The sequence below is a fragment of the Oncorhynchus masou genome, chromosome 16 (genome assembly GCF_036934945.1).
Source record: "Oncorhynchus masou masou isolate Uvic2021 chromosome 16, UVic_Omas_1.1, whole genome shotgun sequence".
Taxonomy (NCBI): domain Eukaryota; kingdom Metazoa; phylum Chordata; class Actinopteri; order Salmoniformes; family Salmonidae; genus Oncorhynchus; species Oncorhynchus masou.
Genome location: NC_088227.1, coordinates 6,893,267 through 6,920,692, shown reverse-complemented (window position 1 = coordinate 6,920,692; position 27,426 = coordinate 6,893,267). Strand labels below are relative to the sequence as shown.

The 27,426-nt window shown below is 45.4% G+C and overlaps 1 protein-coding gene across 2 annotated transcripts in view; it reads right to left on the bottom strand.

The window, feature by feature from the left end:
- Window positions 1–27,426, bottom strand: part of LOC135557382 (serine/threonine-protein kinase MRCK beta-like) — a 143,302-nt gene that overhangs the window by 52,799 nt on the left and 63,077 nt on the right. For both annotated transcript variants that reach the window (XM_064990602.1, XM_064990603.1), the window contains exons 8-15: window positions 21,101–21,349; window positions 15,903–16,146; window positions 15,592–15,711; window positions 7,552–7,685; window positions 6,193–6,435; window positions 3,636–3,746; window positions 732–988; window positions 207–312 (exon numbers count right to left, since the gene is read on the bottom strand). In XM_064990602.1, coding sequence (XP_064846674.1) covers window positions 207–312; window positions 732–988; window positions 3,636–3,746; window positions 6,193–6,435; window positions 7,552–7,685; window positions 15,592–15,711; window positions 15,903–16,146; window positions 21,101–21,349 — 1,464 coding nt within the window. The remainder of the gene's footprint in view (window positions 1–206; window positions 313–731; window positions 989–3,635; window positions 3,747–6,192; window positions 6,436–7,551; window positions 7,686–15,591; window positions 15,712–15,902; window positions 16,147–21,100; window positions 21,350–27,426) is intronic.

Sequence of the window (27,426 nt, the reverse complement as noted above, 5' to 3'; positions counted from 1 at the left end):
GGGGGGGACCGGGAGACAGTGGGGGAGATGGAGAGGGGGGAAGAGAGAGAAAGAGAGTGACAGGAAAAGAGAGAGCAGGAAAGAGGTAGAGAGTGGGGGGGAGAAGAAGAGAGCGATAGCGAGAGAGAGAGTGTCAGGTTATGTGTCCATTCACAACGCCCGTCTTTCCCACAGCGTGTACCTCTGTACGTATGTGTGGTCCTTACCCTGTCGGTCTCCGCGGTCAGCTTGCCGTTGTCCTCGGTCAGCATGCTGCGCTCACGCTCGTACTTGTCCTTCAGAGCGCCTACTGCCTCGTCCATCTCGGTTTGCCTGCACACACACGCACAGAATGAGATCTCAAGTACTCAAGTCTGCAGGTCAAACAGTCGGTCACCCTTGGTTAAACAGCTTGAGGACAGGGCAAATGTAGCCCCTCTTACATCTATAGACAGTTCATATGAGCTCGAAATGAAAGGCTTGTTTTGAAGCTGTAGTACTTGTTTATAATTAGGTTGCTTACAAAGTTTGGAGTAAAACAAGTTTATATTTGGGGTTCTGATGGGGGACGACAGTTGACCTGAGCTCACAAGTTATATTCTCCAAGAATCAATGGGTGTAAATAATTATAGTGGATGCTAGCCTAGCCCACCTCTCACTCGACAAAGCCTATGCTATTAAAACCTGTCCTAGCTAGACCTCTACTATCCTAACCCACCTCTTGCTCTTGGAAAAGCCTATCCTAAACCCACCTCTCTTTCTTGGCTTTCTCCAGCTTGTCCTTGAGTACGAGCAGCTCCTTGTTAAGGGAGAGCTGCTGGCCCTCTGAGTCGTGGAGCTCTTTCCGGAGGCCCTTGAGCTCGCTGGTGTGGGAGGCCTCGCGGCGCACCAGCTCCTCCTCGTAGGACAGCACCTTCTTGTCCAGCTCCGACTTTACCTTGGACAGCTCCTGAAGCAGCCCTGGGCTGCTGCTGCTTCCGCTGCCGCGCGCACTGCCCAGCTGCTTCACCTGGGGGGAGGAAGTGAGAGAAATGGCAAATAAACAAAAAATGTACAACATGAAAGAGAGAAAGTTTATAAATCCTCTTAACTTCTTGGTGACACGGGGGCAGGTTTGAGTAGCTTGGATGAATAAGGTGCCCAGAGTAAACTGCCTGCTACTCTGTCCCAGATGCTAATATATGCATATTATTAGTAGTTGGATAGAAAACACTGAAGTTTCTAAAACTGTTAGAAAGATGTCTGAGTATAACAGAACTCATATGGCAGGCGAAAACCTGAGAAAAATCCAACCAGGAAGTGAGAAATCGGAGGCTTGTAGTTTTTAACTCAGCCCTTATTGTAGATACATTGGGATATTGGTTATGTTGCACTCCCTAGGGCTTCCACTAGATGTCAACAGTCTTTAGAACTTTGTTTGAGGCTTCTACTGTGAAGTAGGACCGAATGAGAGAGGAATGAGTCAGATGTCTGGCAGAGTGCCACAGGCTCTGAGGAGCGGTCACGAGAGAGTTAGTTCTCGTTCCATGGCTTTTCTACAGACATTGGAATTCTCCGGTTGGAACATTATTGAAGATTTATGATAAAAACATCCTAAAGATTGATTCTATACTTAGTTTGACAAGTTTCTACGGCCTGTAACGGAACTTTTTAAACTTTTCGTCCGACGTTCGCGCTTTTGGATTTGTTTACCAAACGCTCTAACAAAAGAAGCTATTTGGACATAAATGGACATTATCGAAAAAAAAAACCATTTATTGTGGAACTGCGAATCCTGGGAGTGCATTCTGATGAGGATCATCAAAGGTAAGTGAATATTTATAATGCTATTTATGACTAATATTGACTACCCAATATGGCGGATATCTTTTTGGCTGCTTTGTTGTCTGAACGCTGTACTCAGATTATTGCATGGTTTGCTTTTTTCGTAAAGTTTTCGGGAAATCTGACACAGCGGTTGCTTTAAGGAGAAGTATATCTCTAATTCCATGTATAACACTTGTATTTTTCATCAACATTTATTATGAGTACTTCTGTAAATAGATGTGGCTCTCTGCAAAATCACTGCATGTTTTAGAACTACTGAACGTAACATGCCAATGTAAAATGAATTTTTTTCGTAAAAGTATGCACTTTATCGAACAAAACATACATGTATTGTGTAACATGAAGTCCTATGAGTGTTATCTGATGAAGATCATCAAAAGTTAGTGATTAATCTTATCTCTATTTGTGCTTTTTGTGACTTCGCTCTTTGGCTGGAAAAATGGCTGTGTTTTTCTTCGAGTTGGTGGTGACCTAATATAATCGTTTGTGGTGCTTTCTCTGTAAAGCGTTTTTGAAATCAGACACTGTGGCTGGATTAACGAGAATTTTATCTTTAAAATCGTGTAAAATACTTGTATGCTTGAGGAATTGTAATTATGAGATTTTTGTTGTTTTGAATTTGGCGCCCTGCACTTTCACTGCCTGTTGGCAGGGTGGGACGCTACCGTCCCACATATCCCAGAGAGGTTAAGGATCTACGGGATCGGTGTCCCTATACCGGGACGGTTGTTGCATACGTGTGCTATTGTGACTAGAATTATGTTAGTAACAAACTTTCCAGGACATGGGCAGAAAGCTTAAATTCTTGTTAATCTAACTGCTTTGACCAATTTACAGTAGCTTTCACAATAAAAAACTACCATGCTATTGTTTGAGGAGAGTGTACAACAACACTTTCATCACGGCAACTGGTGTGATACATTCATCTCTGAGGGTAAATAATGTACTTACATTCAATAATCTTGCTCTGATTTGTCATCCTGAGGGTCCCAGAGATAAAATGCAGCATTGTTTTGTTGGATAAAATCCATTTTTATATTCAAATGTAGGAACTGGGTTCTACAGTTTGAACCCCTTTTGAAAAGGAAAAAATCTGAAAATGGGGTGGACAAAGTGACAGGCTAGCAACGTCACAAAAACGATAGACAAGAATGTCTGAAATGCTTCTCTCATTTTTTCTCTCATCATTATTGCCTTGCTTCCTGGAAGCCAAGGGACCTCCCAATCCAGCCCTGACTGAGTCAGCCCTGGTTTAGATAAGAAGTATATACAGTAAAGTAGTTTTGCATGCCAGGCCATAAACCTTGCTCTAATTGCAACCCAGTCAAGCCTCCATAATGCTCTATGGGGGCCAGTTGTTAGTCTAGACCCATTGCCAACAACAACAAACACACACAACTATATATAGCCATGCCAGAGGGAAGACCCCTCAGCCAGCTGGGGGGAAGGGAGGGGAGAAGGAAAAATATAGAGCAGGGGGATAGGGGAGAGAGTACGAGGATAGTGGAGAGCGAGGAAGTGGGGGAGGGGAAAGAGAATGAAAGGGAGAGCAGGGGATAGAGGAGAGAGTACAATGATAGTGGAGAGAGCGAGGAAGTGGGGGAGGGGAAAGAGAATGAAAGGGAGAGCAGGGGGATAGGGGAGAGAGTACGAGGATAGGGAAAAGGGTGGAAAAGGGAAGCACAGCAGGGAAAGGAGAAAGGTAGGTGGGGAGAAGGAGAGGTACTAGTAGGGGTAGGGAGAGGAGAGTTGAGACAGGTAGAGGAGGGAGAGGGGAGAGTGAAAGGGCACAGGAACATCAGTGAAAAGGAGTGTGTGTGATCTCTGACCTTGAGGATCTCCAGTTCTATCTCCAGCTGTTTGGAGTAGACCTCGCTGTGCTCGCGCAGCTTACGCTGCTTAGATGCCTCCGCCTTGGCATCCTCCAACTGGGCCTCCAGCTAACACACAAACACATTGAGACAAAGCAGAGGTTAACATCAACATACACAGTTTTATATCCTTCCACCAGGAAATATTTATGCACTCATATACCACACCAAACATTCATGGGCATGTATTGAGTAAATGTGTATTGGCATTATGCATACCAGTACTGTGAATATGAATGAACAGTATTTGGGAGATGGTGAGGAGATGAGACATTGGTCTATCACCCTCCCTGGCCCCATTATCTTCAGCTGGGGTCACCAAAACCCATATGGACTCTGTTAGCGCACATCTCGGGGAAGGCCTGAGGGTGCATGCCAATAGTCTAAACTCTGCACTAATCTAAAAACACAGGCAAGGCCAAAGCAATATGGAGGAAGCCTTCTAGGGATTCGCTTGAACCTGCCTAGTTCTTCAATGTCAGTGGAGGACGCCATTTTAGGACTACTGAGATACAACCCTGGGTTGTTTTGGCAGTGTGTGTATTATGTTTCCTAACCCCTAAAAGGGCTCTACAAACTCTATGCAAACTGAGCTATGGTGTATCTTATACGGTCCGTTCCAAAAATTCAGCTGCATTTAGGTACGTAGAACTGTGTAGCGAGAGACGCAAACAGAGAGACGCAAACAGAACTCCGGCGTTCCGTTTGCATAGAGTAAAGTTCACAGGTAACTTTTGAGATATTTTGTAGTCACGTTGCGCAATTTGGAACAGGTGTTTTTCTGGATCAAACGCGCCAAATAAATGGACATTTTGGATATATATCGACTGAATTAATCGAACAAAAGAACCATTTGTGATGTTTATGGGACATATTGGAGTGCCAACAGAAGAAGCTCGTCAAAGGTAAGGCATGTTTTATATTTTTATTTCTGCGTTCTGTGTCGCGCCTGCAGGGTTGAAATATGCTTTTCGCTTTGTTTACGGAGGTGGTATCCTCAGATAATAGCATCGTATGCTTTTTTTTCTGACATGTTGGCTGGATTCACAACAAGTGTAGCTTTAATTTGCTATCTTGCATGTGTGATTTAATGAAAGTTTGATTTTTATAGTAATTTATTTGAATTTGGCGCTCTACATTCTCCCTGGCTTTTGGCCAGGTGAGACGCTAGCGTCCCACATATCCCAGAGAGGTTAAGGGGATTCTGACATTGATGGAGAAATAAACAAATAGATAAAAAGCTGATGATAAAAGATACAGCTGGAGAGGTGTCACGATCGTTATAATGAGTGGACCAAGATGCAGCATGGTATGGTTCCATCCTCTTTATTAGGTAGTGAAACTCAAAGAAAACAAAAAAACGCTAAACGAAACGTGAAGCTCAGGTAGTGCTCGCAGGCAACTATACATAGACAAGATCCCACAAAGCACAATGGGGTAATGGCTACCTAAATATGATCCCCAATCAGAGACAACGATAAACAGCTGCCTCTGATTGGGAACCATACCAGGCCAACATAGATATATAATTCACCTAGATAACCCACCCTTAATCACACCTAACCTAACCAACATAGAGAATAAATATCTATCCGTGACAAGAGAAGTTGGTTTGTGCTTTCTGAACAGCAGGAGGAGCCATAGCACTAAAACAGGTTGTGTGTTGAGGTTTAGAGTCTGGTATTCTTGTATAGACACAGTCACATAAGCACACACACAGTTAATAATACACATATCAACCACAAACAATACACTCAATTATGCCCTCATCACAGAAAGCTAAACATTGCTAATTTGCTTAATGTTGCTAACACATTGCCATTCCACCTCCGGCATGCTAACTTTATCCACAATTGTTGGCATGCTAAGTGTTAGTGAACTTAATGTTAGTAAGCTAAGACTTAGCAAGTCAAATGTTACCAGAGATGGTAGAGAAAGTGAAACCTCCACCTTCTAAATGTGTTCAGGTCGGGACAGGGCCACTCTGGTTTGCTTATTGCCCCTGACCTGCAGAGGTGGTGTCCCAGAGACTATAGAGAAAGGAGACATCTCACTGGCAAATTGTTTCTGGTCAGGATGGGGTGGGTGGGGCGAGCGTGGCGGGGACAATAAGTTGACCAGAAGCAGCTGTTCCCTCTCTCGCGTGAGCATGCCAGAGATAATGAAGGAACCGTGAGCTCACACGGGAAAGTATACTCACGAGAGAAAACGACCACTTACAAAGACAGGAACCTTGACAAAAAAATTTTCAACAGTAAATGGCCTGAGTGAACTGTCTTAAATTATCCACCATTATTGATGCTAGCAAGCAAAGACTTAGCAAGTGAACAAGATAAACATTAGCAAGCTAAGAGTTAGAACTCTAAGTACGAGCAAGGTAAAGGTTAGCAAGCTAACTGTTAGCGAGCTCAGTGTTATAAAGCAAAACCAAGCAAATTGTTACTTAGCAAGCTAAATGCTAGCACTTTAAGTGTTAGCATTAGTGAGCAGCGCGCTAGTCACTTTTCCGTCTCACCTCCTTGCGAGCCTTCTCAGTCTTGCGGATGTCCTGGCGCATTGCGTCCACCTTCTGAACAGCAGCATCCATCTCCTCCTCCTTGTCGCGGAGCTGGCGCGAGAGGCGCTGCTTGGTGGAACGCAGCTCGGCCATGCGTTCACTCAGCTCAGAGAACTCCTGAAGGGCCAGTTTCCGCTGGCTATGGGCCTCCTTCAGCTCCTTGGTCTGGGACTTGAGGCGCTCCAGGGACTCCACCAGTTGCTGTTGGTGGAGAAGGTGAGGGGAAGCATGGGGGTGAGAGAGAGGTGGAGAGTAGATAAGGGAGGGAGAGAGTGAGGAAGAAGGGTGAGATGTGGGGGAGGTAGGTTGAAGATGGGGAAGAGATGGAAGGGAGAGAAAGGTTGAGTGAAATGGGTGGGTGGGTAGGTGAGAGCGGAGGGAAATGGAGAGAAAGAAAGAGTCAGGAGAGAGCAGAGGAGGAAGGGTGTGAGGGAGTGAGAGGGCAGCAAAAGAAAAGAGAGCAGAGGAGGAAGGGTGGGATGGAGTAAGAGGGCAGCAAAAGAAAAGAGAGCAGAGGAGGAAGGGTGGGATGGAGTGAGAGGGCAGCAAAAGAAAAGAGCAGAGGAAGGGTGGGAGGGAGTGAGAGGGCAGCAAAAGAAAAAAGAGAGCAGAGGAGGAAGGGTGGGAGGGAGTGAGATGGCAGCAAAAGAAAAGAGCAGAGGAAGGGTGGGAGGGAGTGAGAGGGCAGCAATAGAAAAAAGAGAGCAGAGGAGGAAGGGTGGGAGGGAGTGAGATGGCAGCAAAAGAAAAGAGGGCAGAGGAGGAAGGGTGGGAGGGAGTGAGAGGGCAGCAATAGAAAAAAGAGAGCAGAGGAGGAAGGGTGGGAGGGAGTGAGATGGCAGCAAAAGAAAAGAGGGCAGAGGAGGAAGGGTGGGAGGGAGTGAGAGGGCAGCAAAAGAAAAGAGGGCAGAGGAGGAAGGGAGTGAGAGGGCAACAAAAGAAAAGAGAGCAGAGGAGGCAGGAGAAATGAGAGCCAGACAGAATGAAAGGTGAGTAGATGAAATGAGGAGAGGGAGCGAAAGCATGAGAGAAAAGAGAGAAAGGAGGATGAGAGGAGAGGAATCGGGAGAGAAATAAAAAGTAATCAGTGAACTACCAATTATAAGCTCGACTGACACTAAAAACGTACATAGATAATTAGCACCGAACAAATTCATCATCTCCAGCTCCACACCAAAATGTGAAAATGGTGGGTTTCTATGGCTGCCTGAACTTGTCCAATAACAAACACATGGTGTGCACTAATAAAAATGAGCCTGGGGTAGGGGGGGTGGGTTTGAAGGTCAGGGGGGGGGGGGGAGAGAAGAGTGATGTTACCTTGTGGATTTCCTCCTTCTCTAGTCTAAGGGCTTTGACCTGCTTGTCCAGGGTCTTCAGCTTGGAGGAGGAGCTCTCGAAGTCCTGGCGCAGCGTCACCACCTCCTCCAGCTGGTGCTCCAGCTTATCAGAGTCTGAAAGGTTTCAGGAAAAATCTTTGATTTATTTTGTAAAAAAACACAATTAATAAAACGTACTACTTTGTTTATGCAAAAGGTGACAAGAACTGAGCCCTACAGATGAAGAACCATAGATGTGCCTTATATATACACACAGTACCAGTCAAAGGTTTGGACAACACCTACTCAAAAGGTTTTTCTTTATTTTTACTATTTTCTACTTTGTAGAAAAATAGTGAAGACGTCAAAACTATGAAATAACAAATACATATATTTGAGATTCTTCAAAGTAGCCACCCTTTGACACTCTTGGCATTCTCTCAACCAGCTTCATGAGGAATGCTTTTCCAACAGTCTTGAAAGAGTTCCCACATATGCTTTGCACTTGTTGGCTGCTTTTCCTTCATCCTACAGTCCAACTCATCCCAAACCAATCACAATTGGGTTGAGGTCGGGTGATCGTGGAGGCCAGGTCATCTGATGCAGCACTCCATCACTCTCCTTCTTGGTCAAATAGCCTTTACACAGCCTGGAGATGCGTTTTGGGTCTTTGTCCAAATGATAGTCGCACTAAGGGCAAACCAGATGGGATGGCATTTCGCTGCAGAATACTGTGGTAGTCATGCTGGTTAAGTGTGCCTTGAATTCTAAATAAATCACTGACTGTGTCAAAAGAAAAGCACCCCCACACATATATATACATACAGTTGAAGGAGGAAGTTTACATACATTTAGGAGTCATTAAAACTCATTTTTCAACCACTTCACAAATGTCTTGTTAACTTCTTATGGGCAGTATTGAGTAGCTTGGATGAATAAGGTGCTCAGAGTAAACTGCCTGCTACTCAGGCCCAGAAGCTAAGATATCTACTAATAATATTGCATTTGGATAGAAAACAATCTGAAGTTTTTACAACTGTTTGAATGATGTCTGTGAGTATAACAGAACTCATATGGCAGGCAAAAACCTGAGAAAAAAAATCCAACCAGGAAGTGGGAAATCTGAGGTTTGTAGGCTTTCAAGTCTTTGCCTTCCCAATATACAGTGTAAAATGTGGTCTGATTGCACTTCCTAAGGCTTCCACTAGATGTCAACAGTCTTTAGAACTTTGTTTCAGGCTTCTACTGTGAAGGGGGAGCGAATGAGAGCCGTTTGACTAAGCTCATGGCGTTCTGCCAGACCTCTAAATCATGCGTGCGGCCGTGAGAGTGAGCTGCGTTCCTTTTCATTTCTAGAGACAAAGGAATTGTCCGGTTGAAACATTATTGAAGATTGTTAAAAACATCCTAAAGATTGATTCTATACTTTGTTTGACATGTTTCTACTAACTGTAATGTAACTTTTTTGACTTTGTCTGGACTAAGTGTCTGCGCCTCATCAATTTGGATTTGTGAAATAAACGCGCAAAGTATTGAGATAAACTTTTGTTATTGACCAAATACTTATTTTCCACCATCATTTGCAAATAAATTCATTAAAAATCCTAATGTGATTTTCTGGATTTTTTCCCCTCATTTTGTCTGTCATAGTTGAAGTGTGCCCATGATGAAAATTACAGGCCTCATCTTTTTAAGTGGGAGAACTTGCACAATTGGTGGCTGACTAAATACTTTTTTGCCCCACTGTATATCCACAGTAAAACAAGTCCTATATTGACATAACCTGAAAGGACACTCAGCAAGGAAGATGCCACTGCTCCAAAACCACCATCATAAAGCCAGACGACAGTTTGCAACTGCACATGGGGACAAATATTGTACTTTTTGGAGAAATGTCCTCTGGCCTGATGAAACAAAAATAGAACTGTTTGGCCATAATGACCATCGTTATGTTTGGAGGAAAAAGGGGGAGGCTTGCAAGCCGAAAAACACCATCCCAAACGTGAAGCACGGGGGTGGCAGCATCGTGTTGTGGGGGTGCTTTGCTGCAGGAGGGACTGGTGCACTTCACAAAATAGATGGCATCATGAGGGAGGACAATTATGTGGATATACTGAAGCAACATCAAGACATCAGTCAGGAAGTTGAAGTTTGGTCGCAATAGGTCTTCCAACTGGACAATGACCCCAAGTGTACTTCCAAAGTTGTAGCAAAACGGCTTAAGAACAACAAAGTCAAGGTATTGGAGTGGCCATCACAAAGCCCTGAACTCAATCTCATAGAAAATGTGTGGGCAGAACTGAAAAAGCGTGTGCGAGCAAGGAGGCCAAAAACCGGACTCCGTTACACCAGCTCTGTCAGGAGGAATGGGCCAAAATTCACCCAATTTATTGTGTGAAGGTTGTGGAAAGCTACCCGAAACATTTGACCCAAGTTAAACAATTTAAAGGCAATGCTACCAAATACTAATTGAGTGTATGTAAACTTCTGACCCACTGGGAATGTGATGAAAGAAATAAAACCTGAAGTAAATCACTCTCTACTATTATTCTGACATTTCACATTCTTAAAATAAAGTGGTGATCCTAACTGACCTAAGACAGGGAATTGTTACTAGGATTAAATGTCAGGAATTGTGAAAAACTGAGTTTAAAAATGTAATTGGCTAAGGTGTATATAAACTTCAGACTTCAACTGTGTGTGTGTGTGTGTATATTATATACATTTTATTTTTTACAATAAACATACTTACATACTGTCAGAAGTCAATTATTTGAGTGCACAATATGACATTTACAGAAAGGAAGTTGAATTTACAATTTAAAAAAAATACTCTTTATTATTGTCAGAAAATAAAATGTCGTCCCCACACTCCCCTACCATGCAGGTACATTGCTTGGTCAAGAGTTGTTGACATCTGATAGAGTTTAGCATAATAGATCCCTTGCATCAACTGGATTTGCCCGAGCTTTGTTATAACGGCCACTGATCGCTCTACACGAACAATATCTTGAAAATATGATACTCATGTTTGAGACGAGAGGATTGTAGGGGTAATCCAAGCACGAAGGATAACCTTTTTGCTGCTGTTAACCCCGCATAAATGATTCTGTTCCGAACCATTTGCAAAACAAGTGAAGAGTCATCATTCAATACAAATAAAATGTGCATCTTTGTTCACAGGAAACCCATAATTTTGTAAGGAAATCTAGAATATGTGACCAGAACTGGGACCCCAGAGGACATTCCCAAAACATGTGACCAGAACTGGGACCCCACGGGACATTCCCAAAACATGTGACCAGAACTGGGACCCCACAGGACATTCAAAAAACATGTGCATTAGTGGTGTTCTAACAGCGTTCATATGTAATCTATCACATATTGGAGTAGGAATCAGCTTAATCTTAAAACGTCTAAATGGGGTTCATAACTTCTATGTATAAGCTGGTGTGCTGGGTTTTTAGAGGAAACAAATACATTTTCCCAAATGATATCTCAGTTCAGGTTGTGTCCCAGTCCCTGCATTTCACGGTTCCATACTTGTGACACCCAATGTAAAGCATTTAACAGACAGCAGCCAATCATATGTATCAGAGACCATTTTAGATGTTAATGAAGGGTCTTTCCATGTAAGCATTATGTGGGATGTAACAGGGCATCCCATGGTAGACCATAAGCTTTTAACAAAGATCTTAACTGTAAGTAAAGGAACCATGAAAAGCCTGGAAGTGAATAGATTTGTTTGAGGCCGTGTAAAGGGATCAGTCCCTTATCATTATACATGCCTCACAGCGTATGCACACTCTTATCCATCCACAATGGGTACACAAAAGGCTTATTGTTTGTCAGCAGGTTATGTCATATCGGAGAAGGTTCACAGAACATCTTAGCGTTGCCTATATGTTCATTAGCGTAGTACCATACTTGTAATGAGTTGGAAATAATTTAACCAAATTTTATGAATGCTGTTTTGACCTTGATACCGGAAGAACCTTCACTGTAAGTCTATGCGGTGCAACAAGTGCCTCCATGCCTCTACAAGAAGCTGCAATAGAATCATCGGACCATACTCAAGGATTTTATTTGTAAAGACAAGTAATATCATTTGTAACGTGGAAGAGACAAGCCTCCTATTCCCTTTAACTGCGTAAGAGTATCATATTGAATGTATGGCTTTTTATTATTCCAAATAAACTGAGGTCATCGACTTCAATTCCTCAATGTATTTTGGCGGAAGTGGTACAGGTAGCACAGAGAAAAATAAAATGTTGTCGACCGAGTACGTTCATTTTTGCTATAGCAATCCTACCTTGTAATGAGAGAAGAGAGAACCCTCTCTGCAAATCAGAGGTGATCTCCTCTTTTAGTTTGACATAATTTCTCAAGTTTGCAGAATGAACTTTGGTGGGTATGCATACGCCCAAATAAATAAAGTCTGCCTCATGCCACTGCACTGGATATGTAGCAGGCCAAGTAAGCAATTTCTCAGGGCAATTAAGGGGCACCAGTATGGATTTTCCCCCAGTTTATTTGATATCCAGAGAATTAACTGAAAATAGTAAATACTTTCAGAATCAGTGAAAGAGAAATTTAGATGTCTAAGAAATACAATAAGGTGTGATCGGCAGAGTGAGACTTTATGCTACCTTTAATATCGATGGGTGAAATAAGTTGATCTCATCACTTGAGCAAGGGGTTCCAAAGATGGTGCAAAGAGCGTTGGTGATATCGGACATCCTTGTTTTGTGGAACGTTGTAAACAGAAAGTCTTAGATATAATGTTTCCTGTATGCACAACTACTTGGGACGCATGAATACAATGTTTTTAACATGGAGATTTACCAAAACCAAAGGCCTCCAAAACTTTTTCTGCATCCAAACTAAAAAAGTGCAGCAGGGACTGGGTCATTTTTGGACTCATTTATGATGTGGAATAGACGTCTAATATTGTCTGAGGCTAAACGACCCTTTATAAACCCAGTTTGATAATCACTAATTAGATTTCCAACAAGCAGTTCCAATCTGATGGAAAGTACCTTTGCAAACAGCTTGAGCTCTGTTGTATTAAGGCTTAAGGGCCTATAACTTTTACAGTCTATGGGAGATTTTGCATTTAAAAAATAAATAAACAAACTACAATCAGTGAGGTCTCTGGAATTCTCCATATTTAAATGCATGATTGATAGAACCAAGAATTAGTACCATATATCAAGAAACAGCTCAGGAGGGAAACCTAGTCCTGGTGATTTGCCTCTTTTCATAGATGTTAATGCACTCCTGAGTTCTTCAAGAGTACGTGGGGAATCAAGGAATCCAGATTGCTTTCTGTGGAGTTTGGGAAAGTCCAATGATGATAAGAAGTGTGTCATCTTACTATGATCAGGGTCTGCCTCAAAATGTATATAATTGGGAATAAAACTGCCTAAATGTATTATTCATTTCTGCCAGGTCATGTGACATCTTACCAGATGGTGTTTGAATTGTATTGATACCAGAAAATGCCTAATTTTGCTTAAGCCTTGCATCCAAAAAACGACTAGCTTTCTCCCCCTTAGAATAGTATGTTAATCTTGCGCGTTGCATTATAAACTCTTCTTTAGATTGCAGTAAAGTGTTCTACCCATCTTTTAAATCATGTAAAAAAAAAATTTCAACCAGAGCAATCTGTTTTTCCTAGATGTACTACTTTTTTTTTATTTTTTTTATTTTTTACTGCGAGTTAAATTAAGATCTGAGGGAACCGAGCTACAGTTTCCCCTTAAACATTTTGTCCCCTCCCAAAGTGACTGAGGGGGATGTGGATGTATCTGTATTAAACAATAAAAATGTCAACTTTGCTAAAAGTTGTGTCAAAAAAGCCTTATTCTGCAGCAATGGTAGGTACCTTTCTGCTTGGAGCTGTCAAGTAAGGTACTATACAGGACAGCTCCATAGTCAGAAATGACAACGGGGAGCAGCTTGATTGTCTGAATACACCTGTTTATATAGGTTGCCACAAATATGTAGTCTATCCGTCAAAAAGTATTATGTCTTGAAGAAAAAAAAAGTAGCATCTTTGACAGTCAAATTCCTTAGACGTCAGGTGTCTAAAATATTAGCAGCAAATGAGATCACCAGAGGCCTGACCAGCTTGAGAGTGAGATGAAAAATGAGACCTATCTGAGAATTACATACCTGATTAAGATCTCCTCCCACAACAAGTTGGTATTCCTAAAGATCTCAGTCTTAGAGATCGAAGGACAATAGAATCAGTTAAGTTTGGACAGAAGATTGAGGCGAAACACATCTTAGTGTGATTTATAACCGTAGTTACAAATACAAAATGTCCTGCATCGTCATTATCAGAACCCTCAATCTGAACACGTAGTTTGCTATCAAATAATATGAAAACCCCTTTGATTTAGTTAGTGGCTGAGGACTGAGCAACACATTTATAGTACCTGTTTTAGAATCTATAGACAATCTTTTTGCGTCCGATGTATTCTAAGCATTTGGTACACTTGATAGCAGAGTTCAAACCATGGGAATTTAACGACATAACGGTGAGCTCACGGTTCATTTAAAACCTTAGTCATATAATATTTATGGATGTGTGTATGACAAAATAAACAAGAAATTCAATTTAAAAAAACACCTACTTCAATATAAACGAAAAAATATGTTTGTGCACCATTATATATTTGAACAAAATCAGGTTTTTAACAGTAATAGAAACAGTAACCACCCACAAGAGAGGAAGTCTAGCATCAACTGCTCTCTTTGGCTGGTAGGAACTCATATTTGCTAACATCATGAGGCTCCCAAACAGCGACACACATCCCATGTCCAGTCCCATTCTGTCAGCCACTTGTTTTTATCCAACATGACATGAATACGTGGCAAAATTACTTTTCACAGAACACGTTCATACCAAGCTGAGTGCTCTGTATGTCTTTCCCCACAATGTTTACCCTACACCAGGACTCCTTTACTGACGGCTAAATATTTTAGCCAGCTACAGTTTGCAGCCTGAACCCAATAATTATCCAGCCAGCTAACCTAGCCAGCCAGCAGCGAACCACGTGCCAGCCAGCTAACCTAGCCAGCTAGCTAACTCAGCTAGCGAGCCACGTGCCAGTCAGCTAACCTAGCCAGCCAGCCAACTCAGCTAGAGAGCCATGTGCCAGCCAGCTGCATCTTAGCCATATAACCAGCATGTCAACAGCCCTGTTAACAAATCCACCAGGCCCCTCATACCAAATAATGTAGTTTATGTCACTGAATAACAAATAAACATGGGTGACGTTAGCTAGTTAGCTTAGCATTAGTTGTGTCCATCTTACTAGTTAAGATGACCTTTCATGCGATGGGGTATCCAAGGAAGGAGGGGGGCCGTGGTTATCTGTTTCTTTAATTTGCCATGGGGAGAATCTGGAAGAATTGGGGGGGGGGCGATAAGCAGTGTCCTTCTTTAGTAGTTGTCCTCAGCTGCAAGGCATGCCTATGCCTCTTTCACATTATGGAAAATACTGGAGTGTTCCTAAACTCGTTTCCTGATCTTCAGGATGTATATCAGGAACAGGTGAAGTCCTCTTGCTGTCATTTGTCATTGTCGAAGGATTTCCTCTTCAGTTTCATTGTTGTATTCTGGGTAGAGTGCCAGATTGGATCTCCCATGTCTTGGTGGGTTCTCCAGGGCTCTGGTTCACCGCAGAATATCCACTCGGCCCTCATTAGTTAACAGGCAGAATATGAGGGTGCGGGGACGGCTATGGTTATTACTACCACTGTAGATTCTGTGTGCCCGTTGAATTTCAATCTTCCTGCCTTGTAGCAATGGTATCCATTTTGGTAGATTCTCCTGAAGAAAACCTTTTGGGTCAGAACACTACGTTTTTTTCCCAGGAATAGCCCCAAAAGTAAACCAAGGGCACATCAAACACTTTCAGGTATTTGACCTTTGTGTTCCAGCCAGGCCTGATTTCAACGCCCAGACAATGTTGAGTTGCTAGTCAATGACATTGGGTTGCCAGATTGGGTTACATTGAGACACACTGACCTGCAAGTTTCTTCTTGAGCCTCTCAATCTCTTCGTTGAGCTTCTTCATCTCCTTGTCTCGGCCCTGGGTGCAGGCACCGCGGCCCGGCCCGTGGAGAGACTGCACAGCCTGAGTGGACTCTGGAGGGGGTCAGAGGGGGCAAGAAACACAGGTCAAGGGTCAGAAGTCATGTCCACTTTAAACTGTGGGACACTAAGGGTGTGTATCAAGGTTGTCTGTGTGTGCATGCTGTGTGAGTGTTTCTCCTGGCCTCGCTGGTGTGTGTGTCTACGCATGCGATCTGTGCGTGTGTTTGTTTTTGCCCTCTCACCCTGCAGCTTGCGACTCAGCTCCTGCTTCTCCTGCTCCAGCCGGCGGATCCTCCTCTCGAAAACCTCAACCCCCAGCTCCCTCTCCTGGTCCCTGGGATCGCCCTCCTGGGAGCCCCCGTCGGACAGTCCGGCCCTGTTGACGCTGCCGCAGTCCGAGAAGCAGCTGTCCGTGGTGTAAGTGAAGCCCACGAAGGGCAGGTGCTGGCCAGTGAAGCCTGTGAGCGTAACTGGAGGGCCAATGTCCTGTTGGATAGGAGAAAGAAAGAAAGAGAAAGAAATCGGTTAGGGTCGAACAGCCAAACTGGCCAAGGGAAGAGGTAATTAAACTACTGAGGTCGTGGAGGACAAAACCACTTATGGTTTTCATTCTTAACCAGGGACCTGGGACTGTAACTGAGTGTCTTTCGCTGGCCAATCAGTGAAATAGAGTTCATTCACTTTAGCTTGGCTGGCTAGCTTGTTTCCAGTTAGCATTAATTAGCTAGCTCCTTTCCATTTAGTGTTAACGATCGAGCTTGTTTCTAGTTAGCATTAATTAGCTAGCTCTGTTTGAATGTTAAATGACGAGATAGAGGCAGTGATGCGAGTAACCAGTCTTGTTCAGTACATTGCAATACATCCGGGTATCTCAAGCACACCGGTAAAAACACTGGAGTTGCAGTAATTAACATTTACCACCAGATGGTATCACTGTGCCATCTTACACCCATAACATCTTGCCTTTTATAAAATAGGACAGGAGCTGTCAATTCACTAACAAAACAAACCTAGTAATAATTTCCAACATGAACAGTGTAGGTTTTTTGTTGTATTTTTTTCAGGTAACAACTTAACACATTTTGATACTCTTTTCACTTTTATCTCTGTGTCAACAACATCAACAATCCCAAATGGCAAACCTACAGATTAAGTATTTTTGGTGGCTGGGAAAGATGCCCGCAGCGTGAAAAGGCAGGGTGCTTGTCTGCGAGGACTGCGGGTCCCCGCACAGGCGTGTCACCTGACTGTCTAAGTGGAGTATTGATGGGCGAGGGAGCGGCCGACCTGTGATCCCCTGGCTCTTCGCCCAGTCCCTCAGTCCCCATGTGACTTGCTGGGGTTCCGTCTTTCGTCATGCGACCCCTTTGACCATCGGGGTTCTGAGTAGGTGCTGGCTCAGCAATCCGAAGGTAAACCCTGGTACGACGGAAAAGTGATCCATTCACTTCAACCAAATAAGAGCGTGGTGCCACTTTCTGTACACAGGATCCGAGTCTCCAGAGGCCCGTCCGGTCCCCTGGTAGTGGCTTCATTCGCACCGTTTGATCATTGTCTCTGCTGAGAGGTCGGGGAGGTCAATCTCCCAGAAGCCTGAGTAATGATCGACTACCAGCAGAAAGTCTTTGCCACTGTGCTGGAAGAGATCTAGACTTACTCCCTGCCAGGGGCGCATCGGTAGCTTGTGGGACATCATCGTCTCACTCTGTTGCTCAATGGCATATTCATTGCAGATTGAGCATTTACTGACAGTCTGATTTCACTCTGCATTCCTGGCCAATACAGTGTGTCACGTGCTGGTCTGAAACAGGCCTCACCTCCAATGCGACTCGAGTGCACGCGCGCCAACATCTCAGGGCGCAGAGACTGGGGAATAATGACTCTCTGACAATTACTCAGTTTTGAACACTGAGCTCCTCTTTGACTGGCCAATATTCTCTGACGGCTAGAGAAGTTTCTTCCTTGCAGTCAGGCCAGCCCATCAGAATCACAGACCTCTAAGCCTGGAGTGGCTCGTCCCTTTCTGTGTGCTGTCTGATTTGTATAAGGCGCTGGTCCGTAACATTGAGGTAGTCAGTCTGGTTGATGTGTTCAACATCCACTTGCTCTGTTTGTAAGCTGCACACGGCGTGTTGTTCATGCATGGAGTGTGTGTGCCTGATGCAGTAGCCCTGCTGGGCGTGTCACTCACATACATCTCTGGCCCTGGCTTATACACCACCTTGAGGTTGTAGTTTTGTAGGGCCAGTAGCATGCTCTGCAGTCATTTCGGGGCATTCAGTACAGGCTTGCTGGATATAGCAATAAGGTGCTTGTGATCTGTCTCTGCGGTAATGTTGTCATGCCTGTACAGGTAGTGGTGGAAGTGGTGGCATTTAAACACAATGCTGTGGCACTCCTCTATCTGGGCATAGTTCTGCTCTGTTGGAGTGAGTGCCCTAGAGGCGAATGCCACAGGCTGGCCCTCCTGCATGAGGCAACAGCCAAGTCCATACTGGCTTGAGTCACTCAATCGTGACAGGTTTTAACACATCGTAGTATCACAGTACAGGTGTCTGGGTGACCAGTTGTTTATTTCCCTCACCGCTGGGTCATGTTTTGGGAGCCAATGCCAGATGCTGTCCTTGTCCATGAGCCTCCTTAGTGGCTCACACACTTCAGAGAGCCGCGGTAGGAACTTGGCCAGGTAGGTGACAAATCCGAAGAAGCGCTGCACTCCCTTCAGATGGGTGGGGCATTTCCAAGACAGCCTTCACTTTTTCAGGATCCGCCTTCAATCCGGTGGAGGACAAGATGTGCCCATGAAAGCGGACCTCTGGCACTTTAAACTGAAGCTTTTTTATGCTTAGCCTTAGCTTGAACTGTCTGCATCTGACCATCAGGGCCAGCAGCTTGGCGTCATGGTCACATTCAGCCTCCTCATCACTGTCCCCACAGCCCACTATGGCGATGTCATCTACTATGGGTTCCACGCCACTGAGTCTCATCAACAGCTCATGCTGTTTCCGCTGGTACACCTCTGGAGCCACGGAGACACCAAACGGAAGCTTCAACCACCTCTTCTTGGCCCAGGGAACCCTCCAACGTGGGCATAATGTAATGTGAACGTCGCAGAGCCCGGTTGAGGTGTTTAGGATCAATGCATAGCCGTAGCTTATCTGGTTTCTTGACGATTACCATATTACTTATCTAGTCTGTAGGCTGACGGATATGATGTGGCCATCAGCTTCGTGTTTGTTAAGCTGAGCCTTCGTAGCTGCTTTCATGGCCACTGGACAGGCTGGATTGCTGCGTCCAACTCAAAGTGGACTTCCCCGGGAACTGACTCGACCGGTGCGTTGAAGACATCATGGTACTTGCTTAGGAGTGTCTCCTTGCTCAGGGGCCCAGCCTGGACTTTGTCTATAATGTTAAGATCAGCTGGAATGGTAAAGTTAATAAGCCCAAGGCGCTCGCATGTAGAACCTGACAGTAATGGATGTTGACTAGCCTCAACTATTTCAAACTCAAAAGGTGTGTTTCTGGCCACGTAAAACACACCTACAGAGGTCATGAACTGGCCTGAATACATTTTCAGCTTGGTGCTACTCTGTGTGAGTTTGTCTCTGGGTGCGAGCCTCCTTTAATCTTTAAGGCTCATAACGTTACGTGGCCCCTGAATCTAGCTGGCATTGCTGTGGTTTATTATTAAGTAGCAGAGTGACAAACCACTTTTGTCCTTTTGCCCTCACTGCCCCTATGCACTCGCTAGCATGTACATCCTCTGTGCTGTCGTTCCCTTCATCTGTGTTTGTTTCCATGGAGTGCACTTTACCCTCCTTTCTCTTGCTTTTCATGCAGACCCTTGTGAAGTGATTAGCTGTACCACAGGATTTGCATATTTTTCCATAGGCTGGGCAGTGTTCTTTTCCTCGTCCATGACAAATGCCACAATATCGGCATGTATTGGGGTTCTCTACAGCAGAGTTGGCTGTGGTATTAGCATTAGCTGTGGCAAAGGGGGATTTCTTTACTGGCTGCCTGAATGTAGCATTGACATTGTCCATATGTTTCCTTTCTAGCTCCATGGACCTTATCCGTATATCAGTAAGCCCTGCTGCAGGGCATGTGTCCACTGCCAAGACCAGCGTCAGGTCACGTTCTGTCAACAAACGTCTGCGGGTGCCCTCATCAGTTAGCCAAGCACAATCTTATCTCTGATGTGTTCATCTCTTAAAGCACCATAAGCTGCCTTTTCCCTTAGCCTAGTGACAAAGCTGTCAATGGACTCCCCGTCCTCCTGTTTGCAATACCCGAAAACATAACGCTCGTAGATAACGTTCTTTGCTGGCTTAAAGTAATGTTCAAGAGCATCAAGATTAGCTGTAGCGTTACCTTGCTGTGCTGCTGTTAGGTTCAGGTTGTGTTTGTATATACACGTGTCGGCATTCAGTTCCCATTGTAGTCCTCAAAGTGGCAGCCACTACCTCATTGTCCTTTTCCACAAGTCCCGTTGCTAGCGCATAGTCCTCTAATTCACCTCTAAACGTATCCCAGTTCGTGCTCCAATCCCCGCTGAGCTTCATAACGGCGGGAGGGGGAATGTTCGCTGCCATGTCTAACCGGTGCTAACAACACTGAAGCTTTTTTGGTAAACCAGAACAGGTGACTCTAATTTGCGGAGAGCAAGGTTAGTTATCCGACACTGACACGTTTGAATTTTAAATGACGTGATGGAGGTAACCAGTCTTGTTCAGTACATTGCAATACATCCGGGTATCTCAAGTACACCAGTAAAACACTGGAGTTACATTAATTAACATTTACCACCAGATGGCATCACTGTGCCATCTTACACCCATAACAAGCCCGAGCTAGCCCGCTTCCAGTTTGCGTTAACGAGCTAGCCCGCTTCCAGTTTGCGTTAACGAGCTAGCCCGCTTCCAGTTTGCGTTAACGAGCTAGCCCGCTTCCAGTTTGCGTTAACGAGCGAGCCCGCTTCCAGTTTGCGTTAACGAGCTAGCCCGCTTCCAGTTTGCGTTAACGAGCTAGCCCGCTTCCAGTTTGCGTTAACGAGCTAGCCCGCTTCCAGTTTGCGTTAACGAGCTAGCCCGCTTCCAGTTTGCGTTAACGAGCAGCCCGCTTCCAGTTTGCGTTAACGAGCCAGCCCGCTTCCAGTTTGCGTTAACGAGCTAGCCCGCTTCCAGTTTGCGTTAACGAGCTAGCCCGCTTCCAGTTTGCGTTAACGAGCTAGCCCGCTTCCAGTTTGCGTTAACGAGCTAGCCCGCTTCCAGTTTGCGTTAACGAGCTAGCCCGCTTCCAGTTTGCGTTAACGAGCTAGCCCGCTTCCAGTTTGCGTTAACGAGCTAGCCCGCTTCCAGTTTGCGTTGTCTAGGTAGCATTTGCTAACTATTTTTCTGTTATCATTAGTTAGATAGCTTGTTTCCCCAAGTTAACCCACCGGGTTTTTAAGAATATCGTCATCTACGTCGAAGTTGGAGGTGTCAGATGGCGAGCTGACGTCAGGGATGTAGGGCGCCTCAGTGGAGCGGATGTGATCCCAGTCGATGCCGGCAAAGAAGGGGTGGTCCTTGAAGTCGCCGATACCGTTCTGGCCCAGGCGGCGCTCGCGGCCGCAGATGAGATGCGAGATCAGGTCCTTGGCGTCCTCCGACACATCGCTGATGTTTGAGGGGAACTGGAAACGCTCCTGTGAGAGAGCAGGAAAGAGAGGAATCAGGACTTAAAATCTTCTTTATATAGTGTCAATAGCATTCATTACAATAACACTAAAACACTCACATATAAACATCTGCAAAAGAAGCAGGAGGGGGATGAAAGAGAGAGGGGGAGCGATGAAGGCTAGTTCAGAGAAAGAGAGAGGGGGAGCGATGAAGGCTAGTTCAGAGGAAGAGAGAGGGGGAGCGATGAAGGCTAGTTCAGAGAAAGAGAGAGGGGAGCGATGAAGGCTAGTTCAGAGGAAGAGAGAGGGGGAGCGATGAAGGCTAGTTCAGAGGAAGAGAGAGGGGGAGCGATGAAGGCTAGTTCAGAGGAAGAGAGGGGGAGCGATGAAGGCTAGTTCAGAGAAAGAGAGGGGGAGCGATGAAGGCTAGTTCAGAGGAAGAGAGAGGGGGAGCGATGAAGGCTAGTTCAGAGGAAGAGAGAGGGGGAGCGATGAAGGCTAGTTCAGAGGAAGAGAGAGGGGGAGCGATGAAGGCTAGTTCAGAGGAAAGAGAGGGGGAGCGATGAAGGCTAGTTCAGAGGAAGAGAGAGGGGGCGATGAAGGCTAGTTCAGAGGAAGAGAAAGGGGGAGCGATGAAGGCTAGTTCAGAGGAAGAGAGAGGGGAGCGATGAAGGCTAGTTCAGAGAAAGGGGGAGCGATGAAGGCTAGTTCAGAGGAAGAGAGAGGGGGAGCGATGAAGGCTAGTTCAGAGGAAGAGAGAGGGGGAGCGATGAAGGCTAGTTCAGAGGAAGAGAGAGGGGGAGCGATGAAGGCTAGTTCAGAGGAAGAGAGAGGGGGAGCGATGAAGGCTAGTTCAGAGGAAGAGAGAGGGGGAGCGATGAAGGCTAGTTCAGAGAAAGAGAGAGGGGGAGCGATGAAGGCTAGTTCAGAGAAAGAGAGAGGGGGAGCGATGAAGGCGAGTTCAGAGGAAGAGAGGGGGAGCGATGAAGGCGAGTTCAGGGAAAGAGAGAGGGGGAGCGATGAAGGCTAGTTCAGAGAAAGAGGGGGAGCGATGAAGGCTAGTTCAGAGAAAGAGGGGGAGCGATGAAGGCTAGTTCGGAGGAAGAGAGAGGGGGAGCGATGAAGGCTAGTTCAGAGAAAGAGAGAGGGGGAGCGATGAAGGCTAGTTCAGAGGAAGAGAGAGTGGGAGCGATGAAGGCTAGTTCAGAGGAAGAGAGAGGGGGAGCGATGAAGGCTAGTTCAGAGGAAGAGAGAGGGGGAGCGATGAAGGCTAGTTCAGAGGAAGAGAGGGGGAGCGATGAAGGCTAGTTCAGAGAAAGAGAGAGGGGAGCGATGAAGGCTAGTTCAGAGGAAGAGAGAGGGGGAGCGATGAAGGCTAGTTCAGAGGAAGAGAGAGGGGGAGCGATGAAGGCTAGTTCAGAGGAAGAGAGAGGGGGAGCGATGAAGGCTAGTTCAGAGGAAGAGAGAGGGGGAGCGATGAAGGCTAGTTCAGAGGAAGAGAAAGGGGGAGCGATGAAGGCTAGTTCAGAGGAAGAGAGAGGGGGAGCGATGAAGGCTAGTTCAGAGAAAGGGGGAGCGATGAAGGCTAGTTCAGAAGAAGAGAGGGGGAGCGATGAAGGCTAGTTCAGAGGAAAGAGAGGGGGAGCGATGAAGGCTAGTTCAGAGAAAGAGAGGGGGAGCGATGAAGGCTAGTTCAGAGAAAGAGAGAGGGGGAGCGATGAAGGCTAGTTCAGAGGAAGAGAGAGGGGGAGCGATGAAGGCTAGTTCAGAGAAAGAGAGAGGGGGAGCGATGAAGGCTAGTTCAGAGAAAGAGAGAGGGGGAGCGATGAAGGCGAGTTCAGAGGAAGAGAGGGGGAGCGATGAAGGCGAGTTCAGGGAAAGAGAGAGGGGGAGCGATGAAGGCTAGTTCAGAGAAAGAGGGGGAGCGATGAAGGCTAGTTCAGAGAAAGAGGGGGAGCGATGAAGGCTAGTTCGGAGGAAGAGAGAGGGGGAGCGATGAAGTCTAGTTCAGAGAAAGAGAGGGGGAGCGATGAAGGCTAGTTCAGAGGAAGAGAGAGGGGGAGCGATGAAGGCTAGTTCAGAGAAAGAGAGGGGGAGCGATGAAGGCTAGTTCAGAGAAAGAGAGAGGGGGAGCGATGAAGGCTAGTTCAGAGAAAGAGAGAGGGGGAGCGATGAAGGCGAGTTCAGAGAAAGGGGAGCGATGAAGGCGAGTTCAGAGAAAGGGGGAGCGATGAAGGCGAGTTCAGAGAAAGGGGGAGCGATGAAGGCGAGTTCAGAGAAAGAGAGGGGGAGCGATGAAGGCTAGTTCAGAGAAAGAGAGGGGGAGCGATGAAGGCTAGTTCAGAGAAAGAGAGGGGGAGCGATGAAGGCTAGTTCAGAGAAAGAGAGGGGGAGCGATGAAGGCTAGTTCAGAGAAAGAGAGGGGGAGCGATGAAGGCTAGTTCAGAGAAAGAGAGGGGGAGCGATGAAGGCTAGTTCAGAGAAAGAGAGAGGGGGAGCGATGAAGGCTAGTTCAGAGGAAGAGAGAGGGGGAGCGATGAAGGCGAGTTCAGAGGAAGAGAAAGGGGGAGCGATGAAGGCTAGTTCAGAGGAAGAGAGAGGGGGAGCGATGAAGGCGAGTTCAGAGAAAGAGAGAGGGGGAGCGATGAAGGCGAGTTCAGAGAAAGAGAGAGGGGGAGCGATGAAGGCGAGTTCAGAGGAAGAGAGAGGGGGAGCGATGAAGGCGAGTTCAGAGAAAGAGAGAGGGGGAGCGATGAAGGCTAGTTCAGAGGAAGAGAGAGGGGGAGCGATGAAGGCGAGTTCAGAGAAAGAGAGAGGGGGAGCGATGAAGGCGAGTTCAGAGGAAGAGAGAGGGGGAGCGATGAAGGCTAGTTCAGAGAAAGAGGGGGTAACATTAGGGAGCCTGGCCAAATGAGGCACAGGAACGGCAAAAGAAGTAGGAGGACAGCAGTGAGACCTACAAAGAAAAAGTCAGAAAGACAGCAGGAAAAGGGCAAATCAACAGAATTACAGAGATATACATGTATATATGCCATCACAAAGTATTCAAACCCCTCAAATGTTGTTGTTACAGCCTGAGCTAAAAATGAATCAAGAAAAAAAATATATATATAAAATCAGCCACCTCCACACAATATCTCATAATGAAAAAGTGAAAACATGTTTAAGAATTGTTTGCTAATTTATTGAGAATGTAATACAGAAATATCTAATTGACATAAATATTCACAGTCAATACTTTGTAGAAGCACCTTTGGCAGTGATTATTGCTGTGAGTCTTTCGGGGTACGTCTCTCAGAGCTTTCCACACATGGATTGTGCAACATGTATACATTTTTGTTGAAAAAAAAATAGTTCAAGCTCTGTCAAAATGGTTGTTGATCATTGATAGACAACCATTTTGGCCTGGTGTTTTAGGTTATTGTCCTGCTGAGAGGTGAATTTGACCTCTGGTGGAAAAGTCTAGGATTTTGTCTGTGCTTAGCTCCATTCCGTTTCCTTTTCATCTTGAAAAACTCAAATCCTAAACACTAGAATTGCTAAAAAAAAAACAGCCAATCTGACCATTTTCAATAAAAACCTTGAATCTACCTTCCCTAAATATGTGTATTTTACACTAGCAGTACTAGCAGACAAATATAACAAAATACAAAAACTTATCCTCAAAGCACCATGAAGGTCACAATGACCATATGTATATTTAAAGTAGAATAGCTGGGCCTCGAGGAACACCAATAGCCAACTAGTTTAATAAATAAATGGAGCCCCCCTACGAGCAAAGATCATTTGGTTGTGTTTATGAAGGGTTAGTAACATTAGAATACGAAATGTAAATACTTGAAAGAACATAATTTCATTAATTTATGTTAAGGTAGGCTATACAGTACATTCTGAAAGGATTCAGACCCCTCGACTTTCCCACATTTTTTAACATGACAGCCTTATTCTAAAATCGATTAAATGTTTTTCCCCCTTCAATCTACACACAATACCCCATAATGACAAAGCAAAAACAGGTTCAGAAACGTTTTGAAAAATAAAAATCTAAATAGGTATTCAGACCCTTTGAAATGAGACTAGAAATTGAGCTCAGGTGCTTCCTGTTTCCATTGATAATCCATGAGATGTTTCTACAACTTGATTGGAGTCCACCTGTGGTAAATTCAATTGACTGGACATGATTTGGAAAGGCACACGTCTATATAAAGGTCCCACAGTTGACCGTGCCTGTCAGAGCAAAAACCAAGCCATGAGGTCGAAGGAATTGTCCATAGAGCTCAGAGACAGGATTTTGTCGAGGCACAGACCTGGGGAAGGGTACCAAAACATTTCTGCAACATTGAAGGTCCACAAGAACACAGTGGCCTCCATCATTCCTACATGGAATTAATATGGAACCACCTAGACTCGTCCTAGAGCTGGCCGCCCAGCCAAACTGAGCCATCGGGGGAGAAGGACCTTGGTCAGGGAGGTGTCCAAGAAGGTGACCAAGAACCCGATGGTCACTCTGACAGAGATCCAGAGTTCCACTGAGATGGGAGAACCTTCCAGAAGGACAACCATCTCTGCAGCACTCCACCAATCAGGCCTTTATGGTAGGGTGGCCAGACGGAAGTCACTCCTCAGTAAAAAGGCACATGACAGCCCACTTGGAGTTTGCCAAAAGACACCTAAAGGACTCTGACCATGAGAAACAAAATTCCCTGGTTTGATGAAAGCAAGATTGAACTCTTGGCCTGAATGCCAAGCATTACATCTGGAGGAAACCTGGTACCGTCCCTATCGTGAAGCATGGTGGTGGCAGCATTATGCTGTGGGGATATTTTTCAGCAGCGGGGGACTGGCAGACGAGTCAGGATCGAGGGAAAGAAAAACAGCGCAAAGTACATTGAGATCCTTGATGAAGTCCTGAGTGCTCTGGAGCAGGTTCTCAGACTGGGGTGAAGGTTCACCTTCCATCAGGACAATGACTCTAAGCACACAGCCAAAACAACACAGTAGTGGCTTCGAGATAAGTCTCTGAATGTCCTTGAGTGGCCCAGCCAAAGCGCGGAATTGAACATGATCGAACATCTCTGGAGAGACTAGAAAATAGCTGTTGAGGCGATGCTTCCCATCCAACCTGAAAGAGCTGGATGAGCTGAAATAACTTCCAGCGCCGACAGAGATGGCCGCCTCGCTTCGCGTTCCTAGAAAACTATGCAGTTTGTTTTTTTTAACGTGTTTTTTCTTACATTAGTACCCCAGGTCATCTTAGGTTTCATGACATACAGTCGAGAAGAACTACTGAATAAAAGAGCAGCGTCAACTCACCATCAGTACGACCAAGAATATGACTTTCGCGAAGCGGATCCTGTGTTCTGCCTTTCACCCAGGACAACGGAATGGTTCCCAGCCGGCGACCCAAAAAAACGACAAGCAAGGGTAGCATTCCAGAGGGACATCAGAGACTAACGTTCTTTGCTTCACCGAAACATGGCTCACTGGAGAGACGCTATCGGAGTCGGTGCAGCCAGCTGGTTTCTCCACGCATCGCGCCGACAGAAACAAACATCTTTCTGGTAAGAAGAGGGGCGGTGGCGTATGCTTTATGGTTAACAAGACGTGGTGTGGTCACAACAACATACAGGAACTCAAATCCTTCTGTTCACCTGATTTAGAATTCCTCACGATCAAGTGTCGACTGCATTATCTACCAAGGGAATTCTCTTCGATTATAATCACAGCCGTATATATTCCCCCCCAAGCAGACACATCGATGGCTCTGAACGAACTTTATTTGACTCTTTGCAAACTGGAATCCATACATCCTGAGGCTGCATTCATTGTAGTTGGGAATTTTAACAAGGCTAATCTGAAAACAAGACTCCCTAAATTGTATCAGCATATCGATTAGGCAACCAGGGCTGGCAAAACCTTGGATCATTGCTATTCTAACTTCCGCAACGCATATAAGGCCCTGCCCCACCATCCTTTCGGAAAAGCTGACCACGACTCCATTTTATTGATCCCTGCCTACAGACAGAAACTAAAAAAAGAAGCTCCCACGCTGAAGTCTGTCCAACGCTGGTCCGACCAATCTGATTCCACACTCCAAGACTGCT